Genomic DNA, 16,101 nt, shown 5'->3' on the forward strand with positions numbered 1-16,101 from the left:
ATCCACATTAGGATCCATTTCAACATGTCACATGTACAGTACATTAGGCTGTAGTTATGAAGAAAACATATAGGAGTCACATGGAGGGGTGAGAATTGAAGCATTTTAAAATTTGACATAGCTTTTGAAATTTTAATTGAGCCCATGTGGCACTTCACTCACAGATAGAGATGTTTACTCCTGCAGCACACACTCAGCTGTGTGTGTTTGGATGCTGTGATGTGACAGGGAGGAGGATAAGTGTCACTGTCTGTACTATCTTGAGCATTTAGTGTTGCAAGGGCTTCAACTTGTTTGTACAAAATCTTACATAAGCCTTGTCGCTCCATTCAGTAGAGTATAGTTAGTCAGACCTTTCCTCTGTGCCATGTCTCCATCTGGTGTCTGTGAGCCACTGTGCTGCCCCCTCGGAGCTCGACCCGTCCACTGCACATCAATGGACAGCTTGAAGCTGTACAAAGAAAATACCAAACAGAGGCCAAAGGAAAATGGCAATGAAATACACACAAAACATCACTTGTCACAGTGCTTTTTGGGTACGATTTTCTTCCTTGCATTAGTCATTTTTCCTTATAATTAATTTAGTTTGTTTTCATTCATTTTATTGATCAAAGTTTCTGACACTATTGCACTTACCTGTAGTATCATTTCAGTGTCACAGGTAATTATGTAAGGTTTATTCAATGTAAAAAATATTGCAAAAACAAGATAGCAAAGCATGACATTCTGTTTGATGTAATAATGACTTTGACATGTATATAATGTGTGCTTGTAGTGCACTATAACTCATATCTAAGTGCAATTTTGAGTACTTGCACTTAAGTATTTTCCATTTTTAGCTTTTATATTCATTCAACAGCTGTCGTTACTTTTCGGATTAAGAATTGACACTTAAAACCTTATAAAATGCAATGTGTTGTTCTAGATTAAAGCCCTGGTTCCCAATCGTTTTTGGCTTGGGGCCCCTTACAGATGAGCAGTGTATAATTTTGGCCCCTTGTCATGTTTCACGTGTCTTTTGAGTTCTGAGCAGGTCAACCAAAAGTGATTTCCCCTCTTCAGGGCCCAAATAGACGAGAGAAAAGTCCAAAAACTTAAAACAAAATTGTGACGAAAAACTTTTTTTTCTTTCTATCCCTTTAATCAACATTTAGGTTGGGAACCACTGGACTAAAATAACCTACTATATACAAGGCAGTTAAACCTAGTTCCATCTTGAGCAGCTACTGTACTGATGCATAAGTATTATCAATCCATAAATGTCAAATATAAAAATATATCAATCAGGAGCCATTTGATACTTATAGTATATTTTTCTGATATTTCAGTGTGGTATTATCACTGATTAAAGGGCCTGGATTTTAAGACTGACCGCTGATAGACCATGGCTGTACTCATAGATGTGTAGAACCATTGTCTGAGGGAGGCAGAGTTGAACTGTTGCCCTCTAGTGGAGAATGAACAGAACACCAACTGAATCTCAAATTGGATAGGATCAACCACACAAATAGGATTTGCCTAAATGTGTGGTTTAATTCACCATGGACTGGGAGAATGAAAACCTATAAAACACTTAAAACTTTAATGCAGTACAAACAAATAGGCTTTTAAATTAAATACATAAACTGTAGCTGCCAAGCAGAAATAGAGATTTCTGCTGTTCCCTCCAAAATCATGACATTTTAATGGTCATCTCATTAGATACAAAAAAAAAAACCCCAAAAACTTAAATTGCTGTTTTAAAACCACTGGGTGTAATATTTTAAAAGTAAGCACAACACATCCTCTGTGAGACTGAATCCGCTTTAATAAAAGAAATTCATTCTATTTACTAAACAAAACTATTTTTGACACAAAACATTAAATCAGTGTCTGAGGAATGTGCAGAGCAGTGGTTTGATTAATGATGTTTTTGGTCCGAGGCCAGTTTTGTTTGAAAGCTACAGTGTACGATGATGTGTATTTGTCTGTTTTAGTGCCTGGATGGTGAACACTGGACGGTAACATTTTACATTGTGTAAGGCTCCTTGCTCAATTGGTTGGTCACATAAACTAAACGTGTTAACATACCATTCCTCTGCTGCCAGCATAATGACACCAAGTTTATTGCATTTGTGTGTGGATGTTTAGGACTTGTCCATTATGGAGAGTCGTCTTGTTTCAAAAGTGTTGCAATCATTTTTTCTGTTAAAAGGTGATACTCTAGCAATTCAGTGTTGCATATTCATATAGTTTGAAGACTCTCAAGAGACAGATTTTTTTTTTTTAATAGTCAAAATCAAGCATCACAATTCGGGATATCCTCGCTTTTAGTCTCTAATGTGTGTCAAACTCCAAAAACACTTGATTCAACATTTTCCAAAATGCAGCTCAATGGCATCTTTCATTAGAACCTCTCTGCTGTTGAATTGCCCAAATGCTCCAAACTTCACTCCCCAAGTTTGTATCACAGGCTTTCTGTTACAAAAGTTACAATCTCTAAACTCAAACTGAGACACAGTACTTCCAAAGTACTTCAAGATTCCTTTACAAGTTAAATGTTTCTTGATGCAGTTGAGTTGTTTACTGTTGAACATTCATAAGATAATATGTTGATTTATGCTGAAAAGGTGATGAAGTTTAAATCAACTGAACAAGTTAACACCATGTCCTTTTTTGTTAAAAGGTTTTTTGTATTCACCAGAGAATGAGTTTATTATAGCAGAGTATAATATATTAACCCACACTTAAGATTAGTTCAGCACTTACCCGTTACTTAAGAATTACCTAGAAACCCATGAAGTGTATCTGAGTGCGTTTGAATCAGTCTGCTCCTTCTGTGCTAACTGAGGCCACGGCTGAAACATAGTAAGGTCCCTCTCTGAGGTAAGTTTTCAGACGGATGTAATTCTGGCTGCCCAGTATCTCGGCAGATGTTGATGAAGACAAAAGTGATCCCACCAGTTCAAACTTAGCATCTTTGGCCTCCTTAGTCTGACCCGTTGAACGATCCAAAATGAACTCCATGAATCCGGGATTTCTGATCATTAACTTCTGACCCCATGGCTGAGTGGCAATGGCCTGGAACACACATACACACGGAGATTCAGTATATCCACCAATGAAGACACAAGTATTACCAGAGCAATGGTGATAGCAATGAGCTTTTGTGTAAATATACAAAGCATAAATAAAACTAGACAAAATCTTTCAATATCAACAGCTCCCTTCTTGTTTTAGAGGGAATCACTCCGTAACACAAACAGGAAATTATGGTAGCTAGATTCAGCTCAGCACTCACAGTGAATATCCGCAGAGCCCCACAATGCAGCTCTGGGAACGGCTGAGTGCTGATGTCACGAATCATGTCCATGGGCTGTTTAGACAAAACGTGGAACCAGGACTCTGTCAGGGCCAAAAGATCTTCTGTCTGCTGCTCTGACTGCAATAAAAGCATCATAGATTCATAATTCATTTAAAGACACAAAAAACACTTATGTCGCACACACATACCTCTAGACCGAGAAGCTGTGATATGGCATCCAAGCTGCGCACTCTGAGCTCCGTAGCTCCAGAGCTGGCGAGTTGGCTCATTCTTGACAACACGGCCTTGAACTTTTCTCCTGAGGACACACAAAGAATTAGACACAAACATCCCAAGACATCAGCTATAACACCTTAAGAAAAATAAGAAACACAACGAACCTGTTTTCTGCAGAACCTGCTTTCCCTCCACAGTAGATCCAAGTAAGCCCAAAGTGTCCAGAGCCACCCCAATCATCACAGGGTCCGGGTCCAGAGCCATCTCAAACACCTTGTTCTGGAAGGCTGGGTACGTTTCACAAACCTGCTGTGGGCTGTCCATAATGGCCAGGTTCCCGAAGAACTTCACTAAACCTACAGGAGAGATATTTGCATACAATGCTGAATAATGCAGCACTGAATGACTTAAACAATTAATACTTCAACTAAACTTCAGCATGTTTTCATGATTGAGTCACATGTAGCCTGGACTGCCAGATCACAAAGAGAATAGTGTCCAAAAGTGGCAGCTTTTTCTGTTATGATGCAGCTGATCACAGGAGAGACACGTCTTTAGAATGACATAAAAGCAGTTTATAAAGTCAATTGATCCAGATGACACATAAAAACACATTTTCTCATTTACCATTATTGATATCGAGCCATGCAAACAGTTTCTGTTTTATGGATAAGAATTAACTGAGCTAACAGATTGTTTGTCAGCTGGTTTGCATCAACTGACAAAAAGGATTGAAGAAAATACAATGATACTACACATCTATTTACGATTTAGCATATAAAAACAAATAAAAAAACAAACAAGAGGAACCAATAACAGTGGACTCTGCTGAGCGTAGCCGAAGGAATTTGGATGTATTGGATGAGTTTTCTTGAAACACTTTTCTAAACTGACTCACCAGGCAGGTAGAGGGAGGAGAAAGGGTCCGTATCTGCTCCTCTGATCATGTTGGAGATCTTGTCCATGATACCCTGCTGGGACAAATACTGCCGGCCATGCTGACTGTGGGCTAGAGAGGTCACCATCTCTATAGCTGTGGCCCTAGTGAAAAAGATTAAAAACATTTCCTGAATCATGTCCTTCATAAATGTTTGCAGTCTATCTATAATATTGTCATCCTGATCGTCCATACTGTAAATCTACTATGTTACTCTATTCAGTACACACATCTGTTGCATGTTTCTCCATCCTGGAAGAGGGATCTTTCTTCTGCTGCTCTTACTGAGATTTCTTCCATTTTTCTCCCTGTTAAATGGGTCTTTGGGGAGCTTTATCTTGTCCAAGAGGTTGACAAACCTAACTGCAGCTGCTACATTGTATGCTTTCGCAGACTATATCAATTTATGACCCTGTATGATTAATGTAAGTATGATTCATCTTATTACCTGGTCAAAACATCATCTCCTGTGAGTTCACCGATGAGCTGAGAAATGAGGCTGCTGTTGGCACAGTAACCGAGAGAAATGGGGGAAACAGACGAGATTTCCACCACCAGCTGCAAGCAGCAAGAAAAGCAAGTCAGCAATGTAGTGTTTGCAATCTTCCAGCTGTTTACAGAGCCTACTAAATGACTGTTGGACGATTTTATGAAAACGGTGAAAAAAAACTAACTTAAAGTTCAGCAGTCACCCAACTGTGTCCATGTGCATGCCTACAAGCTCATCTGTCATACATTAAAACTTCAATCAACATTGCCCACGTTCTGGCATGATTTCTTGTGCTGATTAGTCATACCTTCTACTGATTCCATCAAAAATAAATGTAATTTAAAAAACTATGTCATATAAAAAAGTGGACACTTATGTATCATCAGTCACAAGGCAACACACATTTGAACATACCTCATATATTCTATATCTGACAATGTCACTTGTGGCCATCACATCCTTCATGGCTTTCAGCAAGTCGCTCTGGAACAATTTGTCTAATCCAGGCTTGGAGTGACTCAGTTTAGACAGGGACTGAATGGCCTAAGAAATAAAACAGTTACTGCACCCACTGTAGATTCATTAAAAATCTCATGCAGGAAATTTCAGTGCCGCAGTCATCACCTGTTTTGCCACAGCCATTTTCTCCGCTGCGATGCACTGGATCACCGCTCGAAGAATGTCGTGGTTGTTGAGGATTTCAGTGACAGCATTGGGGTGTTCCACCATTCTGCCAATCTGCCAGAGAAAAACAGAAATACCCTTGTCAATGCTTTATGGGCAACTTTCCGTGTTTGTGTGTGTGTTTGTGAGCAGCCTACCTGTGTCAAGGCCAGTATCATAACAGTTTCATTAGGATGGTTCAGACCAGCTTGCAGCTCCACTCTGTAGTTCTGGGCCAGGTGCTCAGGGCTGAGGGCCATTAAGATGCGTTCAAGGATGTCCACACACAGCTCCACCTGCGCCCTGTGAATGCAGCTCACATTAGTCACTTTTTATTCATAGTGATTAGTCTACCAATTCTTTTCTCAATTAATCAATTTGGTCTACATATGTTAGAAAATATACTTTCATAATTGCTCGGAGCAAGTTGACATTAGATCTGCAGTGATAAGCCCTTCGATAACAATGATTTTGTGTCACTTTTTCAGTAATAATGCCAAACATTTGCTGGTTTTAGCTTTTATAGACATTTTATAGACAAAACAATTGGTAAAGAAAATACTTGTCAGATTACTCAATAATGGAAATAATCACTCATTGCAACCCTAGCTGACATTTTCAAATTGCTTGTTTTGTCTGACCGCCAAAGCTTCGAGTTAATTACTTAACCATTAAAAAATAATAAGGAATTTAATTCGTTGTGAAAAGGTAAATCTGTACTGTGACTGTTTGGAAAGTGACATATTTTTATTGGTTAGCTCCACACTCCGGCACACACACACAACCTGAAACTAACTGTGACTCTGTAGCTTCAGTGCTAACTTTCAGCTCTACCTAGAGGATGATGTTCATGTCCATATTGGACCCCCTGCATCTGCACCGTGTCAAAAAAGGGGCAACAATGCACACCCCTAAAAACACCTGAAATATGGAAGTCACTCATGTAACTTTCAGACATTTCGTTGTAAATCTAAGTATCAGGAGTAAAGGGCTATATGACGGAAATGAGTCACTTCACGCCTGTACTGCACTGTATATTCTTTGTAGCATTGTAGCCGGTTAGCTTGCTAACGACTAACTAGCACAGGTCAGATGCAGCGTTTTCTCTTGAGCAAACACAACTTAACCTACTGGTACACTAACTTAGTGACACTAATAATACATCCTGAATCCTGTCAGTCACAAGACTCAGCAGATAACACCCAAACAGTTTGTTTAACAGTGTAAACAAGACGCACTGTGCTAAACCAACCTCTGATTTGAGTTTAACAGGGAGAATATCACGTCGAATCGCTGCCCGCTCACTGAGTCTCTCAAAGCGCTGACAGGTATCGATAATAAAGCTGTTTTTAAACTCTGTAGCTCTTCAAGTGGGTCTTCAACACCAGAGATTTCCTCCAGTAGACTCTCAATGGAAGCAGCCATGTCTGTCAATGTTTGGGGAAACTACCGGCACCAGTATCCGCCTCAGCTTCTTCTGCAATTTTCAGGGTTGACATCCAACGTTATGGCGCGTTACCGCCACCTGCTGGACTGAGAGGGAGGCTTCAGGAACCACTTCAGTCTAAAACCAATAGATAGAGTCCGTAGAGCAAGAGTGGAGCAAAGTACCCAGGGCCCTAACACGGAAGGGACATTAAAATCCTGTAATGTAAACTTTGTTTTTATTTGCATTATAAGTAAACTATTACTGACAGCTGAATACATTTGATGAAAGTTGTATTGTCTGAAAAGTCCCCCACCATTAAAAAAAAAAAAGTGTCCTGCTTCTTACTGATATATGTGCAGAGGGGATTATTTTTATCTGTGGATGGAAAAACTTGACTCTGAGTTTAACACACAACTAGTTTATTTTTCATATGTGAGTATTTTTATAGGTCTCAGACGTGTCTGGAGGGGATCCTTAATGTCCTTGAGGTCTGATCCAACTACTCCTTCTAGGTATCATTAATATTGTATGAATGAGGGAAGATACACTCCTCTGCTTGAGGCTTGTAACATGGGGCTTGGGGTGCAGGGTTACCTTGTAGATAGAGTTTCACGAAAGTGGAAACCCTGTCCGTTAGCTGGTATTGTTGTAGAACTCAGAGCAGCAGGAGGTCCTCTGGTCACCTACAGCTAAAATACCCAGAGAAACAAGGCTAGTGAAGCAGATGTCATGCAGGTACAGTGTAAATTCTTTGCAGTTTATAAATTTTCATTTAAGATTGACTGCAGTAATTAATTATCCCCCCTTTTCTGTCTCATACCCCAGTGCTCTCTGTGCAAGCTGCGTACCCACCAGTGGTGTTTCCTTCTCTTCAACGTTCTCCTCTTCCATGCCTTGTTGTTTGGGGCTGACTTTGTCGAGGAGTACCTCCTGCAGCCCACACCTGCTGTCTACACTGATGGCACTGTCGTTGATGTAAGAGAGAAAGCGAGGAAACTAGATCTGAGCAACGCCAGGGAGAATGTGTCCCAGGCCTACCCCATCGCTAACCCTGATGCCTGCAGTAACTCAGACCTCTTCCTCCTTACACTAGTTTTCAGCTCCCCAGGTAATATCACTCAAAGAGATGCAGTCAGGAGATCATGGGCCAACCAAACACTTGTCGAAGGCTTCCCAGTGAGGGTACTGTTCTTCTTAGGATCAACTAAGACTTCTGCTGCACAAGACGCCCTCGTGATAGAGTTTGACCGCTTTGGGGACATGGTTCAAGGTCATGCTGTGGCCGACTCGTCCCTCCGTGGCCAGACAGAGAGGACTGTACTGGCACTCCGCTGGGTGATCACCTTCTGTCCTCTGGCACGCTTTGTTCTGCTGACCAAGGACTCTGTGTTTGTCAACCTCCCTGCCATCGGAGACTACCTGCTTGGGCTACACAGGCACCCTGAGGACCTTTATCTAGGTAGGGTGATTCAGAGAGACTCACCTGATAGAGACCCCAATAGTCCTGGCTACCTGCCCCCAGTTCTATACCCTGACAAGTACCTGCCTGAATACTGTGATGGAACGGCTTATGTTTTATCCCAAGATGTGGTCCGGAAAGTGTACATAGCGTCTGCAGCTGTCCGTGCACCTGTGAAAGCTGATGTTTTTGTGGGCCTTTGTTCTCAGAGGGCTGGTGTGTCACCAACCCACAGTGCTAGGTTCTCAGGAGAGAAACATATCCGCTACAACACCTGCTGCTACCGCTATCTCTTCAGTTCAGCAGGAATGGCAAACCATGAACTAGAAACAGTGTGGGCAGACCTGGGACAGAAGGGTGGAAGATGCTCCCTGTTACAGACCTACTACGGCCTGGTGACTTGCAAGGCCCTTACATACCTAGATAAACTGTCCTTCTTCAACTCCCAGGGACAAGCTTAATTGCATGGTTAATTGACGGAGTGTGTGTGTGATTAGTTTGTAAGTACAAGAGAGACAAAAACTGACAGGAAGTTGGGTTGAAAGAAACAAAAGGAATGTGTGTGTAAGTTTGTTGTCCTTGTGCATATGTGGGTGGCAGTGTCTGCTTTAATTGTGTTAATTTCAGATCAGAGTCTTGGTGTGACAGCTCAGATCACTATAATGAGAAAGTGAATTATTGTAATACATTGTTTGTTTTGTGTGTACATTGTGTATCCACGGGGCCAGGTTTATGTAAATAAGAGTGCAGTGCAAAGTTGACTTCTAATTCAGTAGAAACATTAATTCTTTTTTCTCGAGTGAATTTTGCAGATTTTCCACAAAAACAAAATCCACTTATGTTTATTTCCATGTACATAATGTTGTCTTTATCTTATATTTAAACTGATGTTTTCCAAGAGCCAGTGCAGAGGAGGCAGACATGAAGAAAAAGATAAAAATGTGAAGTGAAACTAAAGCCAAATATACCTTTATCACAGCAAACACTTAGATTTTTTCAAAGACAGCTGTAAATGATAACATTATTAACTGCTGCATTGCTTTGTAATAATAGCTAGAAAGGAGCTGTCGTCAATGTTTGTAATTTCACCTGTGCTTTCCTGCTTAACGAAGGAGTAATGTACTTTTTTTTTTTTTTTTTAATTCTTCGAGGGGTCAGATTTCACAGGATCTTGTTGTCCTTTGAGTCATTCTGGCTGATTGAACCTCTGCTCACGCTGAAGTTTAAGTGAAGATATGATTGGAATATGCCTTGAAGACATTTTGACATGTCTCAGTGGGAAAAAAGCACAGGTGTAAATGATAAAATCACAGATGGGTGAATTCTGTTTAGCTTCTTCGGTTTCAGGGTTTGTGAGGTTATAGACTCCATGTACTCATAATAAATGTTTTACCATGGCAGACATTTTAATTCATCATTCCAGAGAAGCAGAGATGAAACTAATGATAATGATGAGGGCTCCTTAGCTGTTCGGTGCACAAATGTCAGTATTGGATTTCACAAAACTAAATGGGATGCAGATATCATTAATGTTATTAATCGCACATGTGTTTTTCCTGCTGTGATAATTCCAATTGTGTGGTTTAAAAAGGCCTAAAGATGTTTTCTTGCTCTTACGGCACATGCTAAAATAACAAGTAGGTGAGTCAGGGAGATATACATCTGTGCATGCACACGCAGTCCTGGGAGGAAGTCTAATCAGGCACAATAATTAATAACACCTGTGTGGGTGGATATTGGTGTGGAGGCTCGCACATACCTGTATATGCAGTCTAGATTTACGGTCCAGGTCATGAGCTACAGGCTTTGGCTGTGGTGCTATACAGCCTGATGGCAGTGGGGAGAAAGGATCTGCTGAACCGCTCAATCCTGCAGATATTTACAGATTACACATTTACACACAAATTGTCAATCTGTTCACACAAAAAACATTGAGACAAATCTATCTCCATAGAAATCCCATTCACAGTTTTTACACAGTGACAGTTCAAGTTTCATGAATGTTTCTGGACCTTTCCAGATTTTATCTTAAACTTTATATCCAATTCAATATCTGGATGAAACCTATTAGAGTTTACACTAAACAGATACTGTAGATTATATGGTTAGCAAGGTAACTTATTTCCCCCAGTGGCTCAAAGTAATTTCTGCTATATAACTTGGATAACCTGACTGATGACAGCTTTGACATTTTTAGAATGACATCTGCAAGCAAGTCTACATTTCCAGATTAGAGTACATTTTTCTGCTGTTCATCATTGGCACTAAATAGCTATTCATGTTAATGGTTCAATAAAAAAGTAATGCAATTCCTGCATTCTACATTTTCATGTGTCACTTATGACACTGATTGATATTTTAATGGAATATACATCCACTTGTACTAAAAAACAGTGAGTGCTCCTTGTGTTGTGTGGAGTAGCCCCATTTGAGGATTCTCTGATTTCTAGCTTTGGGACAGAGTGAGTGTGATGTTTCCCTATAGACTTAACTGTCCTTGGGCACAGGAATAACAAATGTGACATTTAAGCCTTTTACTTTGTCAGAATTGCTTTCAAATGAATGAACTGTACGTTTATGAATGTTGTGCAATTATTAGTAACATAAACTTCCTCCACAGCTGCTGTTGGACTTTAACTTGCAATTTATTGCTGCCGTTTGCTGGATTTTTGCTGCAGGTTATGAATATTTAACCTTCTTTCACTCACAGCTGAAGTTCATGGACTTTTGTTTTACTTGCAGCTGCTATTTTTCTGGATTCTTGCTTCATGTTTTCTGCTTTACTCTCGGTTTCCAGGAGAATGTGAGTAGCCTGCTCATGTTGTGCGGATGTGTCATTTACTAAAAGAGCAGTTCTGGTTCTATCCTGCATTTAAGCGGAGGGTTGGTATGGGGAAAATAGCAGGAAATTAACAAACGCCATTTAGGCTCACTGCCTGAAATGGCAAGGCCGCGTGGCGTGGTGTACTTCAGGCCTGGTTGTGGGTTGTTGGACTCTGCAAAGCAACCGGACTGCACTTCAGCCGGATCTCTCAGCCCAGACCCGGCCGAGTCTTAGCCAGAATAATATGAATAAGAAAAGAATAAGAAAAATGAACTGGGGGAGAAACATACGCAGAAACTGCTCTCATACCTGAGTCGATTACGGAAGTAGGTTGAACAGAAACGCGCCGTTGGCTCCGTGTATACACCGCCCTCATACGTGCATTGGCCCGAAAGCGCGCCATTATTTCTTTAAATACGGATGACAAAAACAAGATGGAGACGATGGTCTGATGCATGGCTCTGTGTGCAGTCCGCGGTCGCTAAGTGAAATACTAGGATCTCCTCCTCAGAAAAAACTTCACTCACCTTGTTACATCCTGTTTGTAAGGAATAAATCAACTGCCAGGTACCGAAAGTAAGTCCGACAGCGACGCCGGTGTTGAGTTTACTTTCACAGCTAAATGGTCGGGGGGCAGGTTCATTTCTTGATTCTTCATCTGAAAAGTACGACATCTACTGGCCAGAAAATAAAATGGGCGAACACAAGCGTTTGTATATCACAACTTAAAAATCAGTAAAGGGAAGTGTTTTTGTTTGTTTTTCTTGCTAAGAAATTTGGTGTGCATCAGATGTCTTTAAAATGTCAAAATTGTTAGCTTTACTTTTAAAGGTCACCCTTGGTGGTTGTTCTTAAAATGTCCTTGTTTGCCCTGCAATGGAAAGTCATTTTATTTAGTATAATTACATGTTTTCACAGGGATGTCAGAGTCCACCTCAGGACAGTACCACACTTTGGCCCCCCACAACTAGCAAGAAATGGTAAGTCAAGTGCATGGCTACACCCGCACCTGTATGGGCTCAAATTAACTGTGTGTGACACTGCAGTTACAAGTACAAATTTTGACCATATTTTCACACCTGAATCTGATTGAACAATGACAGTCCAATCACAAAGCGGAGTCCAATTAGAGAGGAGGTGGTTCTGTTGCCTTCATCTCCACCTGCAGATCCTCAAAGGTGTTGTGGATTTTAAAGATGGACGACGGTGTGGGTTTGAAAATCCACTACACCATTCAGGATGTATCCGGAAAAATACAGTTGCTACCAGTAGGTGGCACAGCAACCACCAATAAACATAAATAGGGGTAAAGACATAGGGGGGGAGTATGAAATGCGGTATATTTACAATGTTGCTTCATCATCATCATCATCATCATCATCATCATCATCATCACTGTGTACAAAATCCAGCACCCTGCTTCCATTCCCTCAGTCCCTCAGTTTTTTTTTAAAAGCTTGACAAAAAATCATAATTGAATTAAAGTTATCTATTAATAAAGATGGCATTAATCTGAAGAATCTGATCTGGGTCTGATACATTTGTCGATTTTAAAATATCACAGAACGAAATTAATCTGAAAATATTGTTCACTTTCCTGTTTTCAGGCATCATTTTATTCATTCTGGTAGTAGTTTGGTAGATTAAGGCCTAAATGGCAGGTTAAGACAAACCATCAGATAGATTTACCAAACTTTTCAAGAATTTGTGTCATTTAAACACTAATTCCAGGACAAGGTTCAGACTACTGAATACACTATACACCAACGAGGACATCTAGTGCCCAATATGAGTTATAGCAATACACTGGCCAGGCAACCAAGTCTCCTCTGTATGCTTCTGTGCAGTATATGTTTAGCCTGTGATGAAAACTCACAGTTAACTGAGGATTCTGTATTTCAAATCTTTTATTCCAAATCTGTGTATCTCTTTGGAAGTGTGATGCATATACTGTATTCCCCTAAAAAATGACTGATGTCTACATGCATAAAAGATTGTGTCAGTAATCCATAAACATCAGGGAACAGGTAACATAATGATCGTGAATGCTTTCAGTACTCTAAACATTAACATAAATGAGTGCCACCCTTTTTCCCGAGTAGAAATATTTGCGTTATCAATATTGTTGCTTTAGCGTGACTGAGAGGTGTGATCACACCATAGTTGGTAAAGCAGGAAATGTTTCTGTCTCACTTGCATTTTAGATTTCCAGCAATTTTATGTCCTTTAAATACCACTCAAACTACTGCTTCTCTCCCCAAATTCCACAAAAGGAAGGTTTGGCCTCTATCCCAGCACCACGAGCTAACCAAACAAAATGTTTGTGTGTTTTACAACCTTTTTCTCTTCTGTTCTCCTGCCAGATGTTCACACAGCAACACTCTACTCCACCTTGGCCAGGTTCCCTTGTGTCTGCAAAGCTTTTCCTGGCTGTCTGTCTTCCTGCATCGGGCCAAGGTATTCAAAGAATAACATCTCAGCATGTCTATAATCATTCTGGCTGGTGACCAGTCATGGCAACAATTTGACTGGCATACCATCAGTGTGAACCTGGATCGCTCTCCAGGATTAATCGGAATTTATTAGCATCAACACCTCTGATCCATGGCTTTGGCACCACATGATCCTTGGCCTCTCACCTCTCCGTCTGTCTAGTCTGTAAACTGGCACCATGATGCTTTAGTTTTTGACTTGTCATTTTATGGTCGCTACAGTCCAACTGTGACACAATTTCCAATGAAGCACCCAAATAGCACGAGGAGAATAGGATATCTATATTTTTATATTTTATACTTATGTTGGACTGCTAATAGTGAATAGAAATCATTAAGGAAACATCTTCAGGGACAAGAAGAACCATACCATTTCTATATCTCTTGTCATTCTTATCAGATTTTACTGGCAGTTTTGTACATGCAGTTTTTATGTCCCTGTGACCATTGAAAGTGAAGTTATTGCTCTCTCCCCATTCATTTACATTGAGGCTTGGTCTTGTTAGCCTGAAATAACTGCCTGAGGTTGCCATGTGGTGACTCTTGCCTGTAAGGAATTTGCCATATATGAGTGGTATCGTCTTGTCTAATTGTAGCAAAAAAAGGAGATAAGTGTATTTTTTTCGAAGATGTCAAACTATTCCTTAAGTCCATAGCAGGGTCTAACTCATGGTCTTATGTCCACACTCACAAAAAATATACTTTACTTAGGACCACAAACTCAAAAGGGTTTGTTTTCTTGCTACTGTGGAACTGAAAAAGTTGCCAAAAGCGTTTGAGTGCATCTATTCTTTACAAAAAAATCATCAACACAACCTACTGGCTCAAAAACTCTGTCGAGGTTGGACAGGAGTTTCCAGGAGAAAGTGGAAACCAGGTCCGCAGTGCGGGAAAGCCATCAGACCCTCCAAACCACATGTACACTCCAACGCATGCACGCACACACTCATAACACAGCCTGCAGAGATTGTTAATGTGAGGTCGAGGGGTCGGTAAACTGCATGTGGGTGGTGCAGTGCTCAGATGAATGCTTCCCCTCAGAGAGACGCATCTCCGCAGGGAAGGACTCATCAAACCAGAGAAACACTGTTTTATTTAGACTGTTTACACCGATGAAAGAAGTCTGGGGCTCCACAGCCACTGATTTGAAGGGAGGGTCAGTAGGCGTTAATGTCTCAACTGATGAAAGAAATAACTGTAGGTAATTTTAATTTTGCATGTGCACATGTGTCATTCGTGAGAACATACAGTGTGCGTTTTTATACATGAGTGTACAATCCTTTTGAGATTCTTGAGTTTTATGTTCACAGCAGAAGCTCAGTATTCATGTGGCCCTCCAGCCCACGTTCATTTACGTAGAAGCAGTAACCTCAAGGATAAACCCTCTTTTTTTTGACGACATATGTGGTTTCTTCTCCTTTCCCTTTTTGTAAACTCCACAATCTTTCCTTTGAGGTTTCGGTAACTTTGCCAAGCCAGGAGTTTGTAACTCTCCTACATTGCAGTTGCTTTTGACTTCTTGTGTTTTAATTATGCATTCTATATACCCCCCCCCCCCTACAGCTGCAGACTTGGTTAGAATCGGACTAGTGAGAAAGTCGCTAAGTTGCCAACATGGCTCAGTAGGAAACCTCCCTACAGGGTCTTAAAGTGTCGGTGAGCACTGGCCTCATAATTTTGGTTATTTACAATGTGACAATGTTGAAGTTATTTAGTTTTAGTTTATTTAGGTTTTATTTTTTCTTCATATTAATGTTTTACCATCGTGAACATTTAAAATCAAAAATTCAGATTCATTCCAGATTCTGTAAATTTTTTGATGAAGTTAGATTATTTATTAGATAATGGCAATGAATGCTGGTTGGAAAGGCCCCTTGGCAATTTTTTGGAGTTTGCATTCTTCATCGCTTTTCCCTATTTTCCATCTCTTAATACTAATTCAACTGTGTCTTCATACAAATTCAAGCCAGCAATGCAGTTTAGCTTCAGCTTGTGCAGAAACCAGCAACTAGTTTGTCAAAGGGATCCTCAGTCACTGTTGTCAGGATCAGTGCTGGGTGGAGACTCTGTCTTTAATAGAGCATATAGGATCACATATTATTAGAGGCTTGTACTGTATTTGCTGATGGGCTCTGGTGTGGTTATGCAGTATTTTCCCCTCTACTTTGTCTCAAATGCTAAATATGATCAAGACATCTGTTAACACTGTATTACTCTAATGTTCTCCTACATGCAACTCTCCCCTATCTTTCTTTCAAAAGCATTCAAATCCATGCAAGCCAAACAT

General features: G+C 40.4%; 2 protein-coding genes and 1 long non-coding RNA gene across 3 annotated transcripts; 2 read left to right on the plus strand and 1 right to left on the minus strand.

Moving 5' to 3' along the window:
* Window positions 1-1,787: 1,787 nt before the first annotated feature.
* psmd5 (proteasome 26S subunit, non-ATPase 5) lies at window positions 1,788-7,088 on the minus strand. Its single transcript, XM_056402842.1, has 10 exons — window positions 6,863-7,088; window positions 5,769-5,913; window positions 5,572-5,685; window positions 5,362-5,490; window positions 4,906-5,015; window positions 4,419-4,561; window positions 3,685-3,876; window positions 3,493-3,602; window positions 3,281-3,421; window positions 1,788-3,060 (listed from the first exon to the last, which is right to left on the minus strand). Exons 1-10 carry the CDS (start codon window positions 7,033-7,035, stop codon window positions 2,803-2,805), a joined length of 1,515 nt encoding a protein of 504 aa, XP_056258817.1. The 5' UTR covers window positions 7,036-7,088; the 3' UTR covers window positions 1,788-2,802.
* Window positions 7,089-7,768: 680 nt separating this feature from the next.
* LOC130186827 (beta-1,3-galactosyltransferase 9) lies at window positions 7,769-10,245 on the plus strand. The gene is made up of 2 exons (XM_056404118.1): window positions 7,769-7,774; window positions 7,865-10,245. The coding sequence occupies exons 1-2, from the start codon at window positions 7,769-7,771 to the stop codon at window positions 8,957-8,959; spliced, it is 1,101 nt and encodes a 366-aa protein (XP_056260093.1). The 3' UTR covers window positions 8,960-10,245.
* Window positions 10,246-11,745: 1,500 nt separating this feature from the next.
* On the plus strand, window positions 11,746-13,723 carry LOC130186102 (uncharacterized). Its single transcript, XR_008830246.1, has 3 exons — window positions 11,746-11,898; window positions 12,241-12,302; window positions 13,686-13,723. It is a non-coding gene; the product is annotated as an uncharacterized LOC130186102 (long non-coding RNA).
* The last annotated feature ends 2,378 nt before the right edge of the window (window positions 13,724-16,101 follow it).

This window comes from Seriola aureovittata, chromosome 18 (genome assembly GCF_021018895.1).
Source record: "Seriola aureovittata isolate HTS-2021-v1 ecotype China chromosome 18, ASM2101889v1, whole genome shotgun sequence".
Taxonomy (NCBI): domain Eukaryota; kingdom Metazoa; phylum Chordata; class Actinopteri; order Carangiformes; family Carangidae; genus Seriola; species Seriola aureovittata.

Bases quoted from the DNA above. Each gene is read 5' to 3' on its own strand.
- psmd5 (XM_056402842.1), bottom strand. From the start codon at position 7,035: ATGGCTGCTTCCATTGAGAGTCTACTGGAGGAAATCTCTGGTGTTGAA. The intron at 5,914-6,862 runs GTTGGTTTAGCA...CTGCATTCACAG, and splicing joins CTGTTAAACTCAAATCAGAG to GGCGCAGGTGGAGCTGTGTG. The intron at 5,686-5,768 runs GTAGGCTGCTCA...TTTCTCTGGCAG, and splicing joins TGATACTGGCCTTGACACAG to ATTGGCAGAATGGTGGAACA.